This window comes from Hemibagrus wyckioides, linkage group LG07 (genome assembly GCF_019097595.1).
Source record: "Hemibagrus wyckioides isolate EC202008001 linkage group LG07, SWU_Hwy_1.0, whole genome shotgun sequence".
Classification (NCBI taxonomy): domain Eukaryota; kingdom Metazoa; phylum Chordata; class Actinopteri; order Siluriformes; family Bagridae; genus Hemibagrus; species Hemibagrus wyckioides.
In genome coordinates this window covers 7148607-7171615 of record NC_080716.1, presented here as the reverse complement: position 1 = coordinate 7171615, position 23009 = coordinate 7148607, and the positions used below count along the sequence as shown (strand labels likewise).

Genomic DNA, 23009 nt, shown 5'->3' with positions numbered 1-23009 from the left:
ATTTCCAATGTCATAGTTTATCTCCACTGGGGAAAGATCTTTAGAATAGAAAGCCACAGAGTACAGCTTTGGTTTGTCTCTGAACCCCTGGGAAAGCACTTCTCCCACTCCAGACTCTGAGGCATGAACCTCCACAATGAAGAGCTTGGAAGATTCAGAGTGCTTGAGGATAGGTGAAGGAGGTTTTAAGTCTCTTGTAGGACCATCATCTACAACAGTCCAGGCCAACTGTTTAGGTCCCTTCCTCAGCAAGAAGATGAAGGGAAAGGTGACGGAACATAAGCCCCTTATGAACCTTTGGCAGAAGTTGGCAAACCCCAGAAATCTTTGCAGCTTTTTACTCTAGTAGGAGTGGGCCATGCTGTGACTACTGGCACCTTAGCTTGGTCCATGGATACCCTTCCAGGGCCAATGATTTATCCTAGGAAAGAGATGTGTGGAAACATGAATGGAGCCCTCCTTCTATCTTCTCTAGAAAAAAGAAATCTACAAACACTAGGGAAGAAGAAAAATGGATGTAGCCTCTATCACTTTCCCCATTCCATGACGTTCAACCAGGTCCCCCAATTTGTATGGGCTCATAGTGGTTTATTTTAGCACAGAAGTCTTAGCCTGATTAGCAGCTTGGTGATTGTGAATAAGATGATCAAGATGAATGACAAGATCAGGCAGTGAGACATGATCATCTCAGCATGCCAGTGCTGTTGAGCCACTGTCAGATATGGCTTTAAGAGTTGGCTCATTCCATCTGCTTCCCAGAGACAGAAGGCAGAATGCCAGTGCATTCTTAGTGGGCCTCCTAATCTCTTGTGTGACTGGTAGGAATTGCCTTGCACTCTGAGTTATGGTCAAACACTCAAATACTTCTATGAAGCAGCTATAAGAAGATCAGTTCTCCTCCTTGATTCCAGACCATTGTCACCAAATTTAAGGCCTTATCTGTAAACAAGCTGATGAAGTGAGAAATTTTTTTGGTGATCTGAAACCCCTTCTTGGCTCAAGGAGTACAGGGAAAACTGTTGTAGGAAACCCTTGCACAGGGAGGTCTCTCTGGCATATTTGTCAGAAGGAGAGATGAGAGTGCCTGGATTTGCATCCAAGGTTCAGTGGGAGATGAAAGCAGACATAGCACTGGTGAGCATGTTCAGATTAGCGTCCAGCTTGGTCAGGTATTGCTGTTCTTCTACCAGCTTTTCCTGGACTGCCATGGCATTGTGCCAGTTTCATTCTTCTACTGCAGTCATGGAGATAGGTGAAGTAGTCTGTGATCTGTCATTTCATGGATTATAGTCCTTGGCGGCCATGTTTGTTGTTTATGGTGTGTTCTGGGAAGTGGAGCTCTTGGTGGATTCCAGAGTTGCCACATTCACATTCATTTATGTTTTGTGGAAAACTGATATTATTAATGCATGCATTATACACACCTCCACACGCCTATCACCCAAAACACACAAGCAGTAGTTTTTCAAAACAAAGCTCATTGATAAGGGTTATGTAATGACTACAGTGAAAGGAAACAGTGGGCAAAGTTTGTGTCAAGTGGCAAGAATTGTGCAAGTCATGCACAATGCAAAGCATAACATTCTCTCATCCAGTTTATACCATCCAAATGCAGCTGTGTTGTATGCATCAGAATAGCTACAGAGCAAAAAGTGGCAGCTGTTCTCTTGGATACTCGTGGAAATACGTATTCCACTATAAGGTTTTTACATGGTTCTTGCTTTCAAGGAATTTCACAAAAGATCTAAAATACTATTTCTGTAGAGTGACAGCCAGATTCATTTGTTATAGATATGGTGCTCAGTTTTGCTTTTTGCACTAATGCAAGATGGTTTATTCATCACTTACCAACTATATTTTGTAATACCTATGTTTAGTATTTTCTAGTGAATCAAGTCAAACATTTGTGGTCTAATTATATGTAATAATATTTGGAAACTTTATCTTTTCAATTTGTTGTTTCAGATTTTATACTTTTTGAACTCCCGATGAATGAACAAGATACACCATGTTCTCTATTTATTAATATACTATATATTTATTTATCCTGGTCAGGGATCTGGCAGCTATCTTACAGTGAATCTGGAGCTTATCCTGGGAAAACTAGAGGTAGGAATACACCCTAGACAGAGCCAGATGCACTCACACGTTTGTACCTAGGGGCATTTTAGTGTAGCCAGTTCATTAACCAACATGTTTGATGGGAACAGTCCAGAGAATCCAGAGGAAACCAATATGCATCCAGGGAGAGCATAGAAAACTCCACTCAGACAGTAACCTGAGCTCAGGATGGAGCCGGAGACCTGGATCTGTATGGCAGCAATACTACCCTTCTCACCAATATGCTGCCCTGTTACTAATTCATATGATTTTATATTTTATTACATTCTGTACATAGATCATGGGGTTTTGCTCTTGCTAGCTAACTACTCTGTACTGAGTTTTATCACACGGTTTTAAAGTATTTAAACCATTGGTAGGATAAATGAGAACCAGGACAAAGGATTTTATTCTCTTTGCAGTGGAATATTTATAATAAGTTGTCTCAATCATGGAAACTTGGGCCATGGCATCATCTATTGCACTATTTTAGGGAATCCACGGTTACAAGGAAATATCCACCATCCTTACTTTTCTGGCAGTAGCCATGAATCTCAATGCAGATACATTTATATCTCAGTACCATTTAATAAGAAATTAAGGTGCAAGTAAGAATGAAAATATGTAGGCTTATAACGTTTTTTTTATAGAAGAATCTTCCCACTGCACAGTTTATATTTACATTTGCAGCTTCTGGGACATCTGGCCTCAAAAAAAACATCTTTGCACGTGTTCAAATAGGATATATATGAATATTAACAAGGTAAATCCCTTCAAGAGGGATTCTAACTTTACAATCTAATCTCATCTTAATTTGTAAAGCATGTTGCGTACATTGGCCTGATGTTAAAAAGAAGTCTGGTCAGAGCTGTAAGCCCAACAAGATATATAAATGTTTGAAATGGCAACGCTGGTGTGCTCATCTCTAACTAGACACCAAACTGGCTTGCACTTCATCAATACAACTTATCAAGAGATTTTTGTGCCATCCCACTGAAAATTGAGCCAGTGTTAAAGTAGCTAACTCATAGTTAGGGAAACAGCATAGGATTGCCAAAATAAATGCCACAGAAGGAGCATTAACCTTGATAAAGGTTCATTTTGCCTATGACTCACTGTGAAAATAATGTACTGGAGTTTACACATTACTGCATCCATTACATCCAGTACACTTTAATGCAGCCATTAAAACAAACAATGGCAAATCTTTCATTTCAGTTTATTATCTGACCAAACACAGACCTATTGTATGTCACACAGACAACTTCTTCTTCTTCTTCTTCTTCTTCTTCTTCTTTCGGCTTTTCCCTTCAGGGGTCTCCACAGCGAATCATCTCTCTCCACCTATCCCTATCTTCTGCATCCTCAACCCACTAGCTTCATATCTTCATTTATTCCATCCATATACCTCCTCTTTGGCCTTCCTCTTTGCCTTCTTCCTGGCAGCTCCATGTCCAACGTTCTCCTACCAATATATTCACTCTTCCTCCTCTGAACATGTCCAAACCATCTTAATCTGGCCTCCCTAACTTTGTCCCCCAAACTTCCAACATGAGCTGTCCCTCTGATGTACTGTGTCTTAAACTTAAGTATCCTATACAATAGCATATATAAATTTATTGTCCACTATACTTATTACTCAGTCTTTATAAAGGCTATAATGCAGGCACTTCAAGAAGAGGCTTAAGCTTTTCTATGGGTAATGATGCCCCCAACTGCACCAAGAGAGAATTTCAGCAATGGATGCGTATGCCTATTATCAGTACAACAAAATCATTTATTATGCTCTGCTCTTTAAAATATGTATGAAATAGATGTTTTCACTTCCCTTGAAACGCAATGCTATATTTGTTGTACATTGTTTATAATCATTTACTGCTATGTCATTTTGTGTTTTCAGTATATGCACAGTGATTGTGCAACCACCATGTCTGGGCAATGGAATAATTTGTATAACTTATGTGTTTTAAAACCTGGCCATTTTGCTTTATACATATGTGTGGATTGGTCAAGTGTCAGCTGCAGACAGAGAGGTGGCAGGTTGAACCAGCAGTAAATGCTTGATGATTCCCTGTGTCTTATTACCACCAGCCTACTTACACACATACACACACACACACGCACACCCCGAGAAAGAGAGAGAGAGAGAGAGCATAATTCTGACCTTGCTGAAAAGTGCTGCTGAGAAACAAATGTGAGCTCAGAGCTCTGAGTGTTCTACAGCCATACACATCGGGTTCTACATTGGTGCCAAAACCCAGGATCAAAGAAAACTCAGACATTGCCATGGAAGCCTCCCCACTCAGAGATATCTTAAAGTCCCATGCCAGAAGCTCACTGAGGTCAGCTGCACCATTACCTAAGCTCAGTATCTGAAGAACTTCTGCCGTTGGAGGTTGTTGGTGGAGGAGTGGGACTCCTGAGCTAGTGGTAATGGAGCAGTCCCTTGATTGATTCCTGACCTCACAATACCAAAGCCTCATTCAAGGTGAGGTTAGACATCTGCATAGGGATTATATCCACTGATAAATTTCCTGGGGCCAAACACATAATGTGGAGGTAATGGTTAGTCCCTGTGTCACCCATCTGGTGATGGTTAGTCCCTGCTTCACTCCTCCACTCATTTTAAGAACAAATTATCCAGGGTTTAGGAAAATATTAAAATTATGATGTTGGAGATTTCCTTGTCAGACTATTTGAGAGGTGCAGAAGAGGGTAAAGTTTTGTGTTATTTCTCGGGGATTATGCAGTCCAGATTCTAGAATCAGTACCTCTGGGCAACATCTGGGCACACAGAGTTGCGAATGCACTCTTCCAAGTAATCACCCAAGTTGGTATGCTGAAAAAAATTCTGATGGACCAGGACATTTCTCTCGCAAACACCCGGTGAGCTTTATGAAATATTAATGGAGTAGTTTAATTCACATCAATGTTTACCATCCACAAACAAATGACCTGGTGGAGCAGTTTAATCAAACACTTAGAACATGATTCAAAAGTGTGTTCATGGGTGCAATTGCTGTTGCATTCTCCTGACTTTTCTGTCCTTTTAGTTCAGCATCAGTGACATGTCTGACATGTGGGCGAGAGAGAGAGAGAGAGAGAGAGAGAGAGAGAGAGAGAGAGTTAATGGGTGAGTTTACCTTGAATGAGTGAAAGCCTCATTTGGATTGATTTACGTTGAAAGGTGCTGAGAATAGAGCTCTGCTGAAATTCCACTTGCTGCTCAAGCTTTCCTCCACACCTATACACACCTACAGTATGTATGAACTGTATTATTATATAATTATACTGCATTATGTAGCTGATTAACTGCAGTAGAAAGTTCAAGTCCAAACCTGCTTCAGTTGAAGAGCTCTTTTGAGTAGTCTCTGTTGCAGAGGTGGAGACTAACATGACACATGACAAGCCTGTTTTCCTATGCTGTATGGCTCTCTTTGACACTTACACTGACATATGCTGCCTAAGCACTGATGACATTCTCGTGAGATCCAATGACACTGCCTCTTATGGTGCATACAAGCAATTTGTTAGCCATTTTTCTGCTTGTAGTGGAGCAATTGTGCAGCTACTAGTCACTCTTTCATGTAGCTGATCAAAACTCCTGGATTGGTGAATATTTGGTGGATATCAATTTGGCTAGACATGGTGCCAAAGGTGTTAAGCAAAATCCATGCTGCCGTGTGCCATGTACCCACACTTACCCCATGCATAGAGTGCTGCCACAGGAGGAGAAGCACTGCTTCACTGCCCAAAATCCAATACCTTCCCTATGTTTATGGTATCAGATGTCAGTGAATCTGTGCAATACATATTTTTATATTCAGCACTGAGTAGTTGAAGAGAAAACCCAAAAATAAAGAGCCCCTAGTATATGTGATTTGTATTTTCTCAAGCAGAAATAACAAACAGTGTTCATTTAATCATCTGTATCAAATGCACTGCCCAGTTCCTTCTAGCTTTCCTACAGTGACTGCTAGACAGTGGAAAATATCAACCTACATTAAAACACAGTCATAGCAGTGTACCACAACACAGTGAGCGGTGTCTCACCAGGAGCTCATAAACTTCATACAGCTTTCCTGAAAGGCACTGATGTCCACCATGTTCCCCCGTGAGATCCACATGGGATAGCTCTTTTGCACTGCTTGCCTTAAGACTTCACCTTATGAGCCCAGGATGCTTAACTGAAATGAACCTCTCTAAGCTTTCTCATAGTGATCCTTTTAATGAAAAGAACTATAAATCTTGGGTATTAGCTCTCCTGGCATATGTTTCTGGGCAGATAACTTGAATTGATTGAACCTGTTTCACACACTTTCATTAATTAATTGATTTACTTTGCAGAAGCATGGAGATGAACCAGGTAAACGTTCCTGTTATTACTATTTCAACCGGACAGTTGCCATTTCTTCATCAAATCATCTGTTATGAGAGCAGGTCAGGTGGACAACATCACCTTCACCTACAAGTTGGCTGGACGTCCAGCTTCTACTGTGATATGCCACTTTACGAGTAACGTCTCCTCCTCACTAAAAGATCTGCCACTCCAGGGCATGTCAAAGGTGATCATCTTTCCAGTCGCAGTATCTTTGCTCATGATATTGTGGCATAGAGTATCCAGGTAATTCTCTGTGCCCCTGGTGGTTAAAACTGAAACAAAAAAATATAGTTTTCTGTCATTCTGAGCCAGCACAATCTAGCAGACCCTTGAAAAGATGGTTCTGTGAAACAGTGATTGGATGTGAAATAAGTAAATTCACATGAAAAAGAGATAGACTCAAGGCTACGGACTGAGTATCACAATCATGGGTGTACTGAAATTACATGATTGCAGGTGTGATTTTGCTTTTAACAGCTGGATAGAGTGTTGTGCATACTGACTGACAGCGTGCAGGTTACTATCTGGATTTTATATAGTAAACACAGAGAAGTGATTCACAAATAAAACCGACCAGTGCTGTTACACTAAACATCAGCACTCTTGGTACATCTTTTGTCCAGTCAGATTAGTGGAGTGGAATTAACCGCTGTATACCGGTGTTTATGTCACACAGGCACTTTGTGAACGTGACTTTGTCTCAGTATGTGTGTACATGTACATGCAATTCTCATTGTCTCTTACAGTAATTCAGTGTTTCTACATTCACAACTCATCACTTTGTTGTGTTGTATTTCCCCCTTCCCTTAAACTACAATAAAAAATAATAGAATAAAAACAAAAGTACAGTTTGGGCATGTAGGGTTATTCAACTGGAGGCTTGTGGGCTAAATATGACCTGTTTATCAATTCAGGCTGGTCATTTGATCAGTTCACTTTATTTACTAATTTTGACTTAAACTAAATTTGAAAGAAAAAAATCCTAATGAAAATAAAGACCCTCTGACGTTTTAGCCACAATAAATTCATATTCCCTGAAGCCTGGTTAGCCTGTGGTGATGTCATCAGCCAATTACAGCTACTGGTCAAGGTACTGGTAGGTTTCAAAGAAAAGTAGTTCTTTTCTCATCTGATTTACAGGACAACACGAGTTGCTTTAAACACATTTGTCTGTGTAAAAAGGGTAAAAAGGCTGGTGAACACAATGAAACACAGTTCAAAAACAGAATTCTAATTCTAAATATTGCAATGGAGTTTAAGAATATAAGAGTTCACAAAATATCCAAAATGGTTACAGTTAGTAATTGTATCCATAGAGTTTTAAGTTGGTTATGTGATATGATATGCTGCAAAGATATAAAGTAAATCAAATGAAGCACTTAAAAAATCAAAGGACATATTTTTCACTTTAGATTTAGAAACTGTACATGTATTTACATTTGCATTTATGGCATTTAAAAAAAATCGACAATGATTTTTAAATAACAAAATGCCAATTTATGGTAAACACTTCATGAAGAGGTAAGTCTTCAATCATTGTTTGAAAACAACCTGTGACACCACAGTTTGGACATCTAGGGGAAGTTCATTCCATCCAGAACAGAGCGGAGCCGTGATGCATGTCTTCCTCGAGATGGTGGATCAACCTGAGCAGTGCTAGAGGATGGGAAAAAGAATGGGTCAGTGTGCTGGTCTGGTTTTGGCTTTGTGGGCAGCTACAGGAAACAAGTGGAGAGAGTGTAGCAATGTGGAGGAACTTGGGAAAGGTTAAAAACTGCAGCATTACACTGCAGGTTACACTGCAGCATACTGGATACCTTGCACAGGTTGAATGGCACTCAGGGGCAGACCTGCCAGGACTGAGTTACAGTTGTCCAGTCTCAAAAGGGCTGAAAAGCAACATTTCAATCCACAGAGATGTTGGATCTTCTTGACATTGTAAAGCTGGTGTTGCAGGAATGAGTGAATTTAGCACTGTTTGAAGAAACGGACAGTCCATGGTTACCCCAAGGTTGCATGCAGTGACAGATGGTGAGTGCTGAGAGCTGTCCAGGAACATCACAAGATCCTAACAAAGGGATTCATTTCCTGGGATCAACATAATTTTCAGTTCTGCTGGGATTAATTTTCCAATGATTACCTGTCATCCATCACGAGACCATAGCAAAAACATGAGAGCTATGAGGCACGAAAAGAGTGCATAAGTTGAGTGTCATTCACATAGCAGTGGAACGAAAACTCATGTGATGTTATGAATATAGAAGCAGAACAGAAGTGTACCAAACACTGAGTCTTGTTGGACACGTGGATCCCCTTCATGTCACCAGATATGACTGTCCCTCCAGATAGGAAGCAAATTATTGACGTGCTGTGTCAACTCCTGAGGATTGATGAGAATGTCTTGTGGTAGTCTGTTTAAATACACCGTTCATAAAGAATAATAGCACAGGGAACATGTTTTGCCCCCATATAATCCAGTGTTGAAAAATGTCCCGGGCTGCAGAACATTGCATTTGAAGATATTTGGCTTTCCTTGTGGCTGTAGAATCCGCCTCCACACCACAGGGTGGCAGTATAATCACCTGTGTGTGGCCCGTCCTCACTGAACGGGTTCTTCTGCGGTGGATTGGAAATGTGTAAAAAAAAAAAAACCTTTCAGATTGTCAACAAATCTCGTTGAAGTAATAAATGCTCGGGTTTTGTTGCGCGGTTTGTTTCCGTCTTTTATGACAGTTTTTCACTGAAAGTGTTAAACCAACAAAACCTCTGTTTCGTAGTAACAACCAATGTGACCATCCTTAGCTCAGTCTTTGTGTGTTAACTGGCTAAAACGTAAAGCAGCTAGCTAGCTAGCATTAGCCGCCCGGATGCGGTGAAAGCGCCTGGGGAACTGAACGGCAGCGCAGATTTTTACTCCGGACAGGCCTCGATAAGGAGTTCAGAGACGGCTTGAAAGATGTCAGGCTGTCGGCAGCAGCAGCCCGGTGGTGCTTCGGGATCTGTACCGGGAACGAGCTCTGGGAGCTCGGCGAATGCTAACGTCGTTAATAACGGGGGAAGCAGCGCTAATGCTAATGGAAATGGTGTTTCTTTACGGAGTCTCGGATCCGGGAGCGACACGCAGCTACTGGGCGCGCAGAGACCCAGTTTATCCGGCTCCAACTACAGCAAAAAAAGACCCCTATATAACGGTCTTATTAATCCATATGAAGATAAGAGTAATGATTTTGTGTGGTGAGTGTCTAATCAGGATAAAAGAGTTTCAAAGTCCGTAATGTCTCTCCTTCTGCTTCTTCTTAGCAGCTAGTAAGCTAGTGAAGTAGCTCAGCTCACTGCTGCTTACGGATTATTTATAAAACTGTTTTTTTTTATATTTCTTACTTAAATATTAGTAGAAATTTCTAATGACTCCATTCAACTCACGGAACTTCCAGGATTTTTACCAAAACTATTGACATTTAGCGAGACAGATGACTGCAGCGCTGCTTTGACCCTAACATGATCTAAATAATACCACCTTTAATTTAATATCTCCCCCATTTTACTGCCACTTCGCCTTAAAGTTTTGGAACAGGTTTATTTATTGTTTTGAATGCATAACAAATAAACAGATAAACTGCTCTAGCTTTTTTTTTTCCAGTCCAAGTCACCTGATCCTTCACGTTATATGTTGTTTGTGACAACTCCCATTGGAATGTTATGTTTAGGGAATAATGATTTCAGATTAAAATAAACACACAGTGTGCATCTCATTTCATTCCCAGCTCAACTGGAAAAGGAGAAGCTGTTAAATCTGCATGTCGCTTCAACATCTTGTAGATCTGGAAGAGTGATGGTGTTTTAAAGCTTTAAAGCTTTTAGTATGTGTGCATGAAAATTAAGTACTTCCTCTTAACTTCTTTGTTTCAGTCCCATATGCTTTGACATGATAGAGGAAGCCCATATGACTAAATGTGGACACAGTTTCTGGTGAGACCTTTTCTTTTTAAATTTCTCGGATATAAAGAATAGTTTTGTGGATGTTTCACCTTCATAATTAATGTGGAGTTTTTGTCTTCAGTTACAAATGTATACGGCGGAGTTTAGAGGACAGCAACAGATGCCCCAAATGTAATTACATTATTGACAATGTGGATCAGCTGTACCCCAACTTCTTAGGTGAGTGCATCCTGGACACCAGCCGTGTCTCCACACCGAAATTTTTATTTCATCCTCTCCCTTTTTCTTCTGTGTAAAGAAAATACCATGGATTTACATGGAACAACAAGGAATTTGTTGTGGTGTACTGGTGCATGCTAACAAAGCAAAGAAGTATAAATATAAATAAATTATAAGCTATGAAAAGTTCTGGGTATAAATATAGAAGCGTTAACTTTATAATAGTGCGATGTGCAAAACTGGACTACTGAAATGCTACACATGGTGCAAATGAAACTTTAACTATAGGATGAGCAAAAGTGGATGAGTGTAAATGGTCACAGTTTGAAGTAAGAAGATGCAGTGTAGCTGTCTGACTTGTGTGAGTTTTGCAATTTAGGGTTATTCGTCACTATCCAAAGAAGCAGATAATAGACCATGGTGGGTCCTAAATATTGTTGATGAGGCCAGTTACAGTTGGAAAGAAACTGTTTCTGTGGCATGAGGCTTTAACCTCAAAAAGGTTGATAGGGCTCAGCCATAATCTTAGGGTCACCTTCAGGATCCTTGGAAGAGTACATGTCCTGAAGAGCTGGCAGATTGCAGAATGATCCTTTTCTAACTAGCTTTCTAATGTGATATATTGTGCTTGTGCCTTAGTTACTGATGTTTCTGCTGGATTTATATAGTATTACTCAGAATACAATGTAAATATTCTACTCAGAAATAGAGGCTCTTGTGTGAATGTTGCGTTTTAATATCCATGTTTGATTAATTTTTGCAAACTTAGTTGACAATAGTTGCTACCAGTTGTTATACCAAATACAGGTTATGTGTATCTGGGGACAACCTGTCAGATAACATGTAGCTGAATTCTGGCATATAGCATACATGCCAAAATGACAGAAAAATAGGTTTTGGCCAAAGTTTTCTGCCTGTAAACATGCTTTGACTCATCAACTTTTGGAATACTCTATGTTGAAATGCTGTAGAAGTGACCTCGCCTATGCTTTCTGCAGGGATAGGGTTAGGTAAATAAGGTACCAGTTTAACCAAACATGGCTGTACATCAGTCAGACTGTTTAAACATATTCTAATTGCCAGTTTGTTGGCAAAGTGTAATTTCCTCATGCAGTAAATGTCATGGCTGGATCAAGCTGCTGGTTATATGCCATAGCGTAATGGATGTTAAGTCTGATAGATTCAGTTTGCAAAATAACACCTTTCAAATGATCTGTGGCAGCAGTGCTTACAATGTGGCAGCAGAAATGCATGTTTTCAGCATAGCAGAAAATGTCCACATTTTACCATGCTTTCAATGACTGTCACATGTGTGTGCCATCTAACTTAAGGATATCAGTCTATGCAGCATGGCTATTGTTTTACTGTTTTGCAGTTAATGAGCTGATCCTCAAGCAGAAACAGAGATCCGAAGAGAAGCGACTGAAACGGGACCACCCTGTAAGTTTGTATAAGCACATTCATTTCACAACAGAACTGGAGTTTGTTTCAGACATATACTGCATATACTGTACAATTTTATTATTCCAGTCTGAGATTACTACTGAAAGCTATACCTGTATTCTGGTAAATAACAATTATTATTTATAATAATATTTATAATTATTTTGTTTGGTTGTGAATGTGAACAAAATCTGTATAAATAATGAAATGGCTTTGTATTTGATTAACAATTATCTGCAATTATGTAATTAATGTGCTATGTTTATAGAATGGAACCAAATGGCAGTTTTTCCAAGAGGTTCTTGGCACAGATCAGGAGCATCTGGATTTAGCAAATGTCAACTACATGTTGGAGCTGCTGGTGCAGAAAAAGAAGCAGCTTGAAGCGGTTGGTATCATCTTTTAAAACAGCCAAAAGGCTGTTTTACTAGACTAAGTTCAGGGACCGTGTCTGAATTTGTAACCTAATTAATAGGTTTGTGAAAAGGACAAATTGATGTATCTTAGTTAAAAATGATATGACACTCTAACAGTACATTAATATATATTATATTTATTCTTTTGGGAAATGCTTTTATTCAAACAGACTGCAAATGTTGGATAGGGCTGGGCAATACAGACAGAATTATGTATCATTTTTGAATAATTCCATAATTCCTATATCTTGAAATGAATGTGTATTGCAATATATTACCATTTTTTCAACTTGATGAAGAAATTTATCCATACAAAATGACTACATGCATTCATGTCTGGTTTGTGTCATACTTTACAGTTGATTGGTTTTAAATTCCCAAATCCCATCCAACAACAGAAGTACCATATTGTACACCCCTACAGGGAATCTAAACATAGCATAGAGCATAGCATTTTGAGGCCTAATGGCTTTGCCAATGCTTTAACAGTGGCTCTCTGTCTTGAGATTTAAATTCCCACCCTATATTTCATTGTCAATAAAAACATTACGCATGTGTTTGTTTCTGCAGGAATCGCAAGCTGCCCAGCGTCAAATCCTAATGGAGTTCTTGAAAGAAGCTAGGAGGAATAAGAGAGAGGTTGTTTGGGTTTCACATATAGTACATCCTTTAGTTTTTAGAAATGGCAGAAACATAACAGGAGACATTGTTCTTTTCTTGCACAGCAACTGGAACAATTACAGAAAGAACTGAACTTTTTGGAAGAGGATATAAAGAGTGTTCAGGTAAATTGAACTTAAGTAATGGCTTTGTGTTGATTCTTTGATAGTTATACTAATTTGTAAGCTCACAGTGTGGGATTGTATTTGCTCTGTTTAGGATATGAGTGGGCTGTACTCACCAGTTATTGATATGGACTCCAATTTGGACAGCACTGTTCCCCAGTTGTGTCCTGGAGAAGCACACTCTCCTGCACCTAGGTAATGCCAATCGCACCATGCAGCTGACCTTAAAACCTGGCATCAAAGAAAAAAAACCTTAAAAAAAATTTGGACCTGAACTAAAGCCTAAACTTTAGATGCAGGTGATGGCTGATTTTGTATATAATCACAGCAAGGTTTTTACACCAAGAGAGTGAAGGTAATGGTTAAACATGCCAAAATCTTAAATCTCCAAAAAAAAAACCAGTAAAATGATCATAACATTCTTGAACAAGTGAATCTTAAAAAAAGTGAAGAGATGTATATTTATCTGCATGAAAAAATTAAACATTTTGGGACACAGGGTGATACATTTCAGCCACAAATATTTCATAAAGATAAAATCCAATCTGAATGACTTGCATATCAGTGTTTGTAATAAATACACTATACAGCCAAAGATATGAGGACACCTGACAATCACAGCCATATGTGGTTCTTCCCCAAACTGTCCCCAAAGTTGGAAGCACACATTTGTCTAAAATGTCTTTGTATACTGTAGCATTAGCATTTCACTGGAACTGGAACTGAGGTGGAAGAAGTTAACTGTACTACACATAGCCCAGACCTCAACCCCTTTAAACAACTTTGGAATGAACTGGAACATCGATTGCACTCCAGGCATCAGTACATGACCTCACTAATGCACCCCACAAACTCCTACAGCTATGCCCTAAACTGTAAGGTGTGATAAACCTTTCCAGAAGAATGGAGGTTATTGTACATATGGGTCTGATTGTCACATGTCTTCTGGCCATATATTGTGTGTGATCTTTAATTGTGCAAAAAAATCATTTTATGACATTTTTCAATTTGTCTAACTGTTTCCTATGATATTCACGTTGCCATTTAACCTCCTGCTCATAGGACTCGTGTTGGTTGGTTTGGTTATGTGTTTAACATCACAGCAACACTGCTTTAGCTGTTATTCTTGTACCTCCACAACAACCACTAACATGCCATGACCTTGACTCAAATTGTTCATCACCAAAATAATATCTGGGATTTTATCTCAGACTGTTGACTGAATTAGAATGCCAGCTTTATTTAGTTTGGTAGCATGCTCACAGGTTTTGCTCATTAGGAATAAACATGTTAAAATGCTATACAAAGAAAATGTAATTGAATTGAACTTGGACACTTCAGGTCATTTTTTAAATTGCATATTGACTGTCCTTTTAGCAAAAGCGTAAAGGTTTGTCTGATATCTTTTATTTGTAAAAGTGTCCCATTATATATGCATATTTATAAGTATAGTAAAAAAACAGGTTATGTAATCAGATCTGTAATCCGAAATATTTTCCAAGGAACTAAATAAGAAAAAGATTCAACAATAAGAAGCGTTTTCTAATGCAATATCTTTTTCCGGCAGTAGCATCATTGAACCTGCAGAGTATATCCAGCCTCCCCAGTTCGGAGGAAGCTCACAGGTAAACTTGCTAATAATACAAAAAGTCAGTATTATGTTATTCCTATTTTAGTTTAAAGTTCTTTTTCACCACAGAATTTTTGTCTATGACTAATCATCACTTTGTGTCATTATTAAATGTGTTCAAAAGGGTAAAAGACAGACATCATACAACAGCACTCTGGCCTCACGGAGAAAGAGGTTAACAGCACACTTTGAGGACCTGGAACAGTGCTACTTTTCCAACAGGATGTCACGAATCACGGGTAAGCACACACATTTCTTAAAACTCCTATTAGAACAGTATGTAGGCATGTCGCAGTAACTACTTTTTTTGAATGATGTATTGTCCCAGAAATAATTGGGATAAACTTGCATATTTTAATACCATTTTATGCCATTGATAGTATACTAGCATAATAATACTAGTTCACCTTTTCAAAAAGCAATGAACGTTTAATTCTTAAGAATATCCAGACATTGGAATTAGAATGCCAAGCAAATAAAATGTCTTAAATAAAACATAAACAAACGAAAGATCTTCTATGGTTACGCAGTTTAGCTGAGGCCAGCTAAGATTTCATATTGCAGCTACAATGTTGGTATCATTGTGTGCAGTTTTACAGTGTAGTATATATTTTGCACTCATCCAATGCCCAGTTTGCTAAAGCTTCTGCAAGTACATTAGCAGTATGTTTTTGTGGTGTGTATCTCTAATCATTTTAACTACACAGTTCAGTCAGCAGTTATGTATTGTATGGCTCAAGGTTATAAAAAAAAAAATCAGCAACATACTGTGAAAGTGGGAAAAAACATGGTACAACCCAGACATTAGAAGCCAATAGGAGAATCTGTGCAGACATCAGCTCTTTATAGATAGCGTCTCTGTGTGAGAGAAAGGCCAACATAAAGGCATGCTGGGAGTTTACTAGAAGGCATGTGACAAAATCCTTTTTTGTCAAAAGGATTTGTTTCCTGAAGACACTAAATATATTTTATCTAGGGGCAAAGCATTATGTTTGGTGCAAACCAAATTCAGACCAACATCCTCTAACACCATTCTACCATCAAGCATGGGATTGCTCTGGGATGTTTTTTGGCAGGAGGACCTGGAAAACCTGTTACCATCAACCGCAACACACTTGAAATACAAGCAAATGGTCAGGATTCCAGTAAGCCAGAGATTTACATTTAGAGTGAAAGTTTAGGTCAATTAAACAAGCCAATTATACAGGACAATTATTCGGGGGGGGGGGGTTGGGTATTTTGGAATGGCTGAGTCAAAGCCCAGACTTTAGTTGATCCAATTGAAATCGAAAATATGCATTGAGTATTGGAAGAAAATGTGAAAATCAAAATGTGCAAAGCTCATTGAGACAACTAAGGCAACTCTAAGCTGTAATCTCTGTTTAAGGGTAATGCACCAAATATTACATATTAATTAAGCTGTATGTGTGTATACATGCACCATTCACTTTTATTAGGATCACCTGTACATTTATGCAGTTATCCAATCAGCAAATCATGCGACGGCTACAAAAAGCAAACACTCCTGCACATACAGATCTAGAGCTACTTAATGTTCAAATTTCAAATTGAAATTTTATTTGTCACATACGAAATCATACACAGTACGACATGTAGTGAAATGCTTTTTACGACTGTCTTACATAAAAGAGGAAAGAGTAAGAAAGAAAATGTGTAACAGAAAAATGTGTAAAAGAAAATGTGTAACAGATATAAAAGTGTAAAAATATAAAAGTATAAAAGCAAACACAAAATATATATATATATATATATATATATATATATATATATATATATATATATATATATATATATATATATATATATATATAAAGTACAATATAGTATATGTGAAAAAATAAAACAATATAAATAAATATGTGTAGACTCTATAATGTACAGAAGATACAGTAATATATGTAGATAAAAAGGTCTGCTAAAGTCAACATTGAAATGTTCATATCAAACATCAGAATAAAGAAAAATGAGATCTCTGTGGCTTGGATTTTGGTACCAGATGGGCTGGTTTGAGTATTTCAGAAATTGCTGATATGGAATTTTCACACACGGCAGTCTCTGTAATTTACACAGAATGGTGCAAAAAAACATTTAGTGCGTATTAATTCTATAGTTAGAAACAGCTTGTTTGAGGTTAAGGGGAAAATGGTTAGAATGGTTCAAGCTGCCAGGAAGGATATAAGAACTCATAAGTATTTCAGTAAGCATAAAGATGTCTCAGAATGCACAACACTTCAAATCTTCAGGTGGATGAGCTACAACAGCAGATAACCACATCAGATTCTTAGATGTGTGAATAGGGCATACATGGCACATGTTCTGTTTTATTCTTGCATTTAAATATAAGCCTGTTCATATGTTTTACAGATGATAGCAGAACTGTTAACCAGCTGGACGACTTCATGGAGTGTCTCTCCAAATTCACACGTTACAACTCTGTACGCCCTCTTGCCACTCTGTCATATGCAAGTGACCTCTACAATGGTTCTAGTATTGTTTCTAGGTAAGTATTTCTTCATATGGCTGTAGAACAGATTTGTTACTTTATGTATGTAAAAGTTATATTTTGGGGAATGGTATCAGCTGAATTCAGTAGAAAATATTATAGGAGAGAACATATTAAGACTCTGATTCACACCTAGGGCCAGTTTAGTGTTCCCAGTTAACCTACCAGCAAGTTTTTGGGAGTTGGGAGGCTTCTCGACAACTCTGAGGAGACAATAACCTGAGATCAGGATTGCACTTTCTTAGGATCTCATATTCTAGGACAAAACCATTCAGATCCACAAAATAAATGGGAGTGAGCAAATAAAACAACTTTAATTACACTTCAAGTCTTGCAACATCTGAGCACTTCCAACATCTCCTTACAGCATTGAGTTTGACCGCGACTGTGATTATTTCGCCATTGCCGGTGTCACCAAGAAAATTAAAGTGTTTGAGTATGGAACAGTGATCCAGGATGCTGTGGACATTCATTATCCTGTCAACGAAATGACCTGCAACTCAAAAATAAGGTGCGATAATTCTCTCAGTTCACATAAAGATACTTGAGGTATAGTGGCAAAACATAATTGATAAAAACCCATCTCTCTCTCTCTCTCTCTCTCTCTCTCTCTCTCTCTCAGCTGTATCAGCTGGAGTAGCTACCACAAGAACCTGTTGGCGAGCAGTGACTATGAGGGAACAGTGATTCTTTGGGATGGGTTTACAGGGCAGAGGTCAAAGGTTTATCAGGTACATTACCAACATAAATACTGTTATATAAATATTATACACTTTTGTTGTTTTTCATAGAATCATACAATAAGCATAACATCTTAACAATATATCATGTATTCTTTTGTTATAGTTTATTACTTGTGTAAAAAAAAAAAAAAATTCACATCTAATTTAAATCTTTTGGACATTTTTTCTAGGAGCATGAAAAGAGATGTTGGAGTGTAGATTTCAACCTTATGGATCCTAAACTTTTGGCTTCAGGCTCAGATGATGCAAAAGGTTAATCTAATAATGCATGTAGCTCAAGATAAGATGAAAAGATTAAAATAATTATTAAATAATACTCTGTTTTACTTCCACACAGTGAAGTTATGGTCAACTAACCTGGACAACTCGGTTGCCAGCATTGAAGCCAAGGCCAATGTGTGTTGTGTCAAATTCAGCCCAACATCTAGGTATCACCTCGCATTTGGCTGTGCAGGTATAGTACTCATTTAGATGTGTGTGTGTGTACATGTATTATTTGTGTGTGTGTGTATATTAAAAGGAACATCCTTGTATAACTTTGACATGGAATGAAAAAGCGTTTTGGCATGCTTACGCTGGCTTCATTATTTATTTTTCGTGATGGATGATCTCAACATTATATGCTGTTATCAGTGCAATATCAGTATAGGATTGCGCTAACATGCCAGTTTTTTTTTTTTAACATATGCTGTGTATCATTTTGTCTTACAATTCCTTCTGCAAAATAATGAATACATTATGCAGGAATGTTGTTTTGTGTGGGTGAGATGGTGTTACTGTAAACTGTACATCAGTGCATTCTTCCTGTGATCATTATTATACTCCTAATTCCTGTCTTTCACAATGCTAATTTTATAACAATTTCTTCTTTTTATGCATATCAAGACCACTGTGTCCACTACTACGACTTGCGGAACACTAAGCAACCCATCATGGTCTTCAAAGGTCACCGGAAGGCGGTGTCCTATGCCAAGTTTGTCAATGGAGAAGAGATTGTGTCTGCGTATGTAAATGACTAAACAAACCTTACTCAATTTTTCTCAAACTTTAAGCTCTGTGTGTTTGTAGTTGTTAAGACTTGGGCAGCTGGAAGAAGCTGTGCTGAATCGTAAGCATATGAATGACTGTGCAATTACTGTGTTTTCCCTCAGCTCCACAGACAGCCAGCTAAAGCTATGGAATGTGAACAAGCCCCACTGCCTGCGCTCTTTTAAAGGCCACATTAATGAGAAAAACTTTGTAGGTTTGGCCTCCAATGGAGACTATGTAGCATGTGGTGAGTGAGCACATTATACACCCCTTGCTAAGACTCGACTGTTCTCCCATCATTTTTTTCCCTGCATAACAGAAACCCAGAACAAACATAAAAGCGTTGTTTATGTGCAACATCCTGTCAAGGGATGCCTTTTATTCTACCTTTTTAATGACACTGACAAGGTTTTTTGGATTAGTTTCACATCTGACTTCCTTAGGATTGAATTCTACTAAGCAATGCTGATTTATTTTAAAGAAATATTTTATGTATATGCATTTCTGCATCTTTCTTGACTTTGTCACTCTGCTGCTCCCAGGAAGTGAGAACAACTCCCTATATCTGTACTACAAAGGGCTCTCCAAAACATTGCTGACCTTCAAGTTCGACACTGTGAAGAGTGTTCTGGACAAGGACAAGAAGGAAGACGACACTAACGAGTTTGTCAGTGCCGTATGTTGGCGGGCTTTACCAGACGGGGTAAGGTTTATTCCTGTGCACATTTTCAATCATATGTGTAACAGCAGATGATGGCAGGTTGAAGTAGAGCCATTCATTTCCATGAGTTTATTAGAAATTGGGCAACTTTTATTTTATATGTGTCTAATAATTTTTGGAAAGCTGTGTTTATTAAAGTGAGTCTGTTTTAGTATAGTATGAGTCAGATCTAGTATTTATCCTTGAGGAAAAAATATCATGTATCTCCCAGTGATTGCTTTCTCCAAATTACAAAGGGGAGGCATAAAGTGCAGTGAGGGTTGAAAACAAGAGACTGCTGAGGAAATGAACGCTTATAGCTGCTTTAACATCATGTACATCATGAACTGACTTCTTGTGGACACTATGAAATGTTAAGTGTTATTATAAACAAATGAACGTACAGCTTAGTAATAATATTTAAAAAATAATTTTGGGGGATTCATTATTATATTGGTAAAGGAATAAACAAAATTAAAAATGACAATTTCTAATCATTTGGCAAAGGTGAGTGTTTTTTCACGTTTTGTGCGCTCAGATCCATGAAATAAAATGTGCATCTAATAGAATGCTAATTCTCTTAAATGAATCTTTCACACTTGACTGGTTGTAGGTTTTAAATGTAGATATGTATATTGAAGATTGTGGCAGTAGTCTTGGCATGTTTCTTTTGTGACAAACCTGTTTCTCCATTTGCAGGAGTCTAATGTACTGATTGCAGCCAACAGTCAAGGAACAATCAAGGTATGTGATTAGATTAAAGTATTATAAATGACCTCTCTCATTTATAGCCATCCACATTTTACTGTTTTCCCTACAGTTTATTTATATAGTAATATAGTAATACAGTATTCCTTCTGTATAGAACGGTTACTCTGGTACCGTATTTGTTAACTCTTTGCCATTTTCCGTACTGTTGCCTATATTGTTGTGCAGCCCACGCTCTTGTCTTGCTGCTGCTGAATCATTGATTTATGCACAACACATTTCATATGGTGAAATTTTTGAGACATTTGCACATACTCTCACCATCCACTTTATTAGGCACAAGCAAACTTGAGTTTGTATACACAGCTAATCAGATTACAGACTTGAAAATCCTGAAGAGTGTGGCAAGAAATGTGAAGAATGAGATTAGGTTGGCCATTTTTCCCTTATCAACAAGGTGTTTCCACCCACAGAACTGTCAGTAACTTGATGGTTTTTGTTTTTCACACCACCCTGTGTAAAGACCAGCTTCTGAAATGCTCAAACCAGCCTTTGTGGTACCAGCCTTGCTGCTGTTGAAGTTACAGATCTTACATTTTTTTCTCCCCATTCTTATGTTTGATGTGCATATCAGCTGAAGCTCTTGAGGCTCAAATAAGCTTTTCCGAGCAAGGTCACTCAAAATAAAATCTCTTTGTGAAAGGTGGTTCTACATGAACCGCATGCACCATGTGAACCACATTCTATAGGGAATGCTGGCTTGTGAGACTAATTCTACCTGGAAAGTGAAATCACTTAACAAAAATTTAAGAGTGTGAAAAGTCTTTCACTTACTTGCTCATTTATTTTCAGCAAAAGCTTTGTTCTGGTCAGGGTCGTAGGTTCTTTCAAGTTTTGGAATATTTGTGGAACCATCTTGAACTGTTTCCTTATTCTTGTGTTTCTTCTTCTTAAAGGTACTCGAGCTAATTTGAAGGTCTACTAGAAACAATCATCAGATCCTTTTGTCAAAACGGGGGAATATTTCTAATGAAATGTGACGGAGCACAAAAGGAAAAAAAAACCCTCTGGACTTGGATACTCATGTTTTCACAAAGACATGTGCTCCAGTATCAGAACCGTTTGAGACCAAGGACTAGATGCGGACATAATTTGTGGAAAAGGAAACAATGACTCTTCTATTAAAAGTGTCTTTTGGAGTAAAATGCTGAATTAAAGGCATTAATAAACAAAGACTGAGCCTTTAGTAGAGGCAAATGTGACAAATTGTAGAGGTACGTGAGTACAAAGCCAAAGCACAAGACCAGAACACAATGAAATGCTTTTTGTTGTACAATCAATCAATGGCTACATCATTCTTTTGAGCCTGTAGTATCCATATATTCTTTTCATTGGGTACAGTGTGTCTGTCTGTAACATTTTCACTCTGACTCTGTTCATTCAATTCAATGCCTCTGGACTCTCCAAAATAATTACTGGGCCTTCTTCAATTCATATGTTCAAGGGACCTCGAGACTTGGCTGCCTCATGCAAATAAGGCGGATTTCCTTTAAAATGCTTTGCAGGTCATATGGAAAAGAAGATACTAAACTGATTTTTAACTTTAATGTCATTAGTTGCCATGACTTCCTTATTCTTTTCCCCCTAGTGGACATATTTTTTGTCAAATCTAGGGATGAATAAGGTGTTATGATGACACTATGTATTCTGTATTGGGATTATTTAACAGTCACCCAAAAACATTGCTGCTCTTTTTATCATTAAATTTCTGTACAAGTATTATTTATTTTTGTAATTTATAGAAACTTTGTGAACTTCACACCCAATTATAGTGTGTAGGTTTTTTTTGGAGCTTGGACTTCTGTTGCATCCCAATAATTCCCTTTTTGTGTACGCATTCTATGATTTTAACCCATTCATTTGAATGAATAAATGATTCTCTTTGCATTTTTGTATTGATTATATTTTCAACTTTTTTCCATTTATATCCCAGCACCAGTCATTTTGGGTAATTCCTTTAAGAAAACGTCTGTTTTTTTTTGCATTATTTTGTAATTGTGCTTTGGAATTTCATTCTATTTTATTAATATTTGAAGTACTCACAAAGCAATTATATCAATTCCTATGTAACTTTAAAAACAAGCCACAGTGTTACCCAGGGTAACAATTGTATAGTATGTGTTACTTACCCTCTTAAGTAAGACATTAGGGAACTTCAGTTTGTAAAGAACACTAGAGAAAAACTGAATTGCAGGTACACGCCGAGCACATGTGACAGATGTGAAAGAGTCTGGAGATGCCATGAGGAACCATATGCTGCCTGCAACATCATCCAGCATGACCAGTTTGGCGGTGCGTCAGTGTTGGTTTGGGGAGGAATACCCCAAACCAA

General features: G+C 38.1%; 1 protein-coding gene across 6 annotated transcripts; it reads left to right on the top strand.

Annotated features, from left to right (window-relative positions):
* The first annotated feature begins 9089 nt into the window (after positions 1-9089).
* On the top strand, positions 9090-22564 carry cop1 (COP1 E3 ubiquitin ligase). Of its 6 annotated transcripts, none has more exons than XM_058395400.1 (21): positions 9090-9715; positions 10391-10450; positions 10542-10639; positions 12015-12079; positions 12170-12205; positions 12351-12470; positions 13069-13137; positions 13224-13283; positions 13378-13478; positions 14854-14908; positions 15038-15152; positions 17299-17434; positions 17805-17948; positions 18060-18168; positions 18351-18432; positions 18518-18634; positions 19066-19183; positions 19332-19456; positions 19752-19912; positions 20609-20653; positions 21574-22564. In XM_058395400.1, the coding sequence occupies exons 1-21, from the start codon at positions 9438-9440 to the stop codon at positions 21589-21591; spliced, it is 2112 nt and encodes a 703-aa protein (XP_058251383.1). In that variant the 5' UTR covers positions 9090-9437; the 3' UTR covers positions 21592-22564. The 6 variants fall into 6 exon arrangements, with proteins under 6 accessions (XP_058251383.1, XP_058251381.1, XP_058251382.1 ...); XM_058395398.1 differs by having other exon boundaries at positions 14848-14908; XM_058395399.1 differs by having other exon boundaries at positions 9091-9715; positions 14851-14908.
* Positions 22565-23009: the final 445 nt, after the last annotated feature.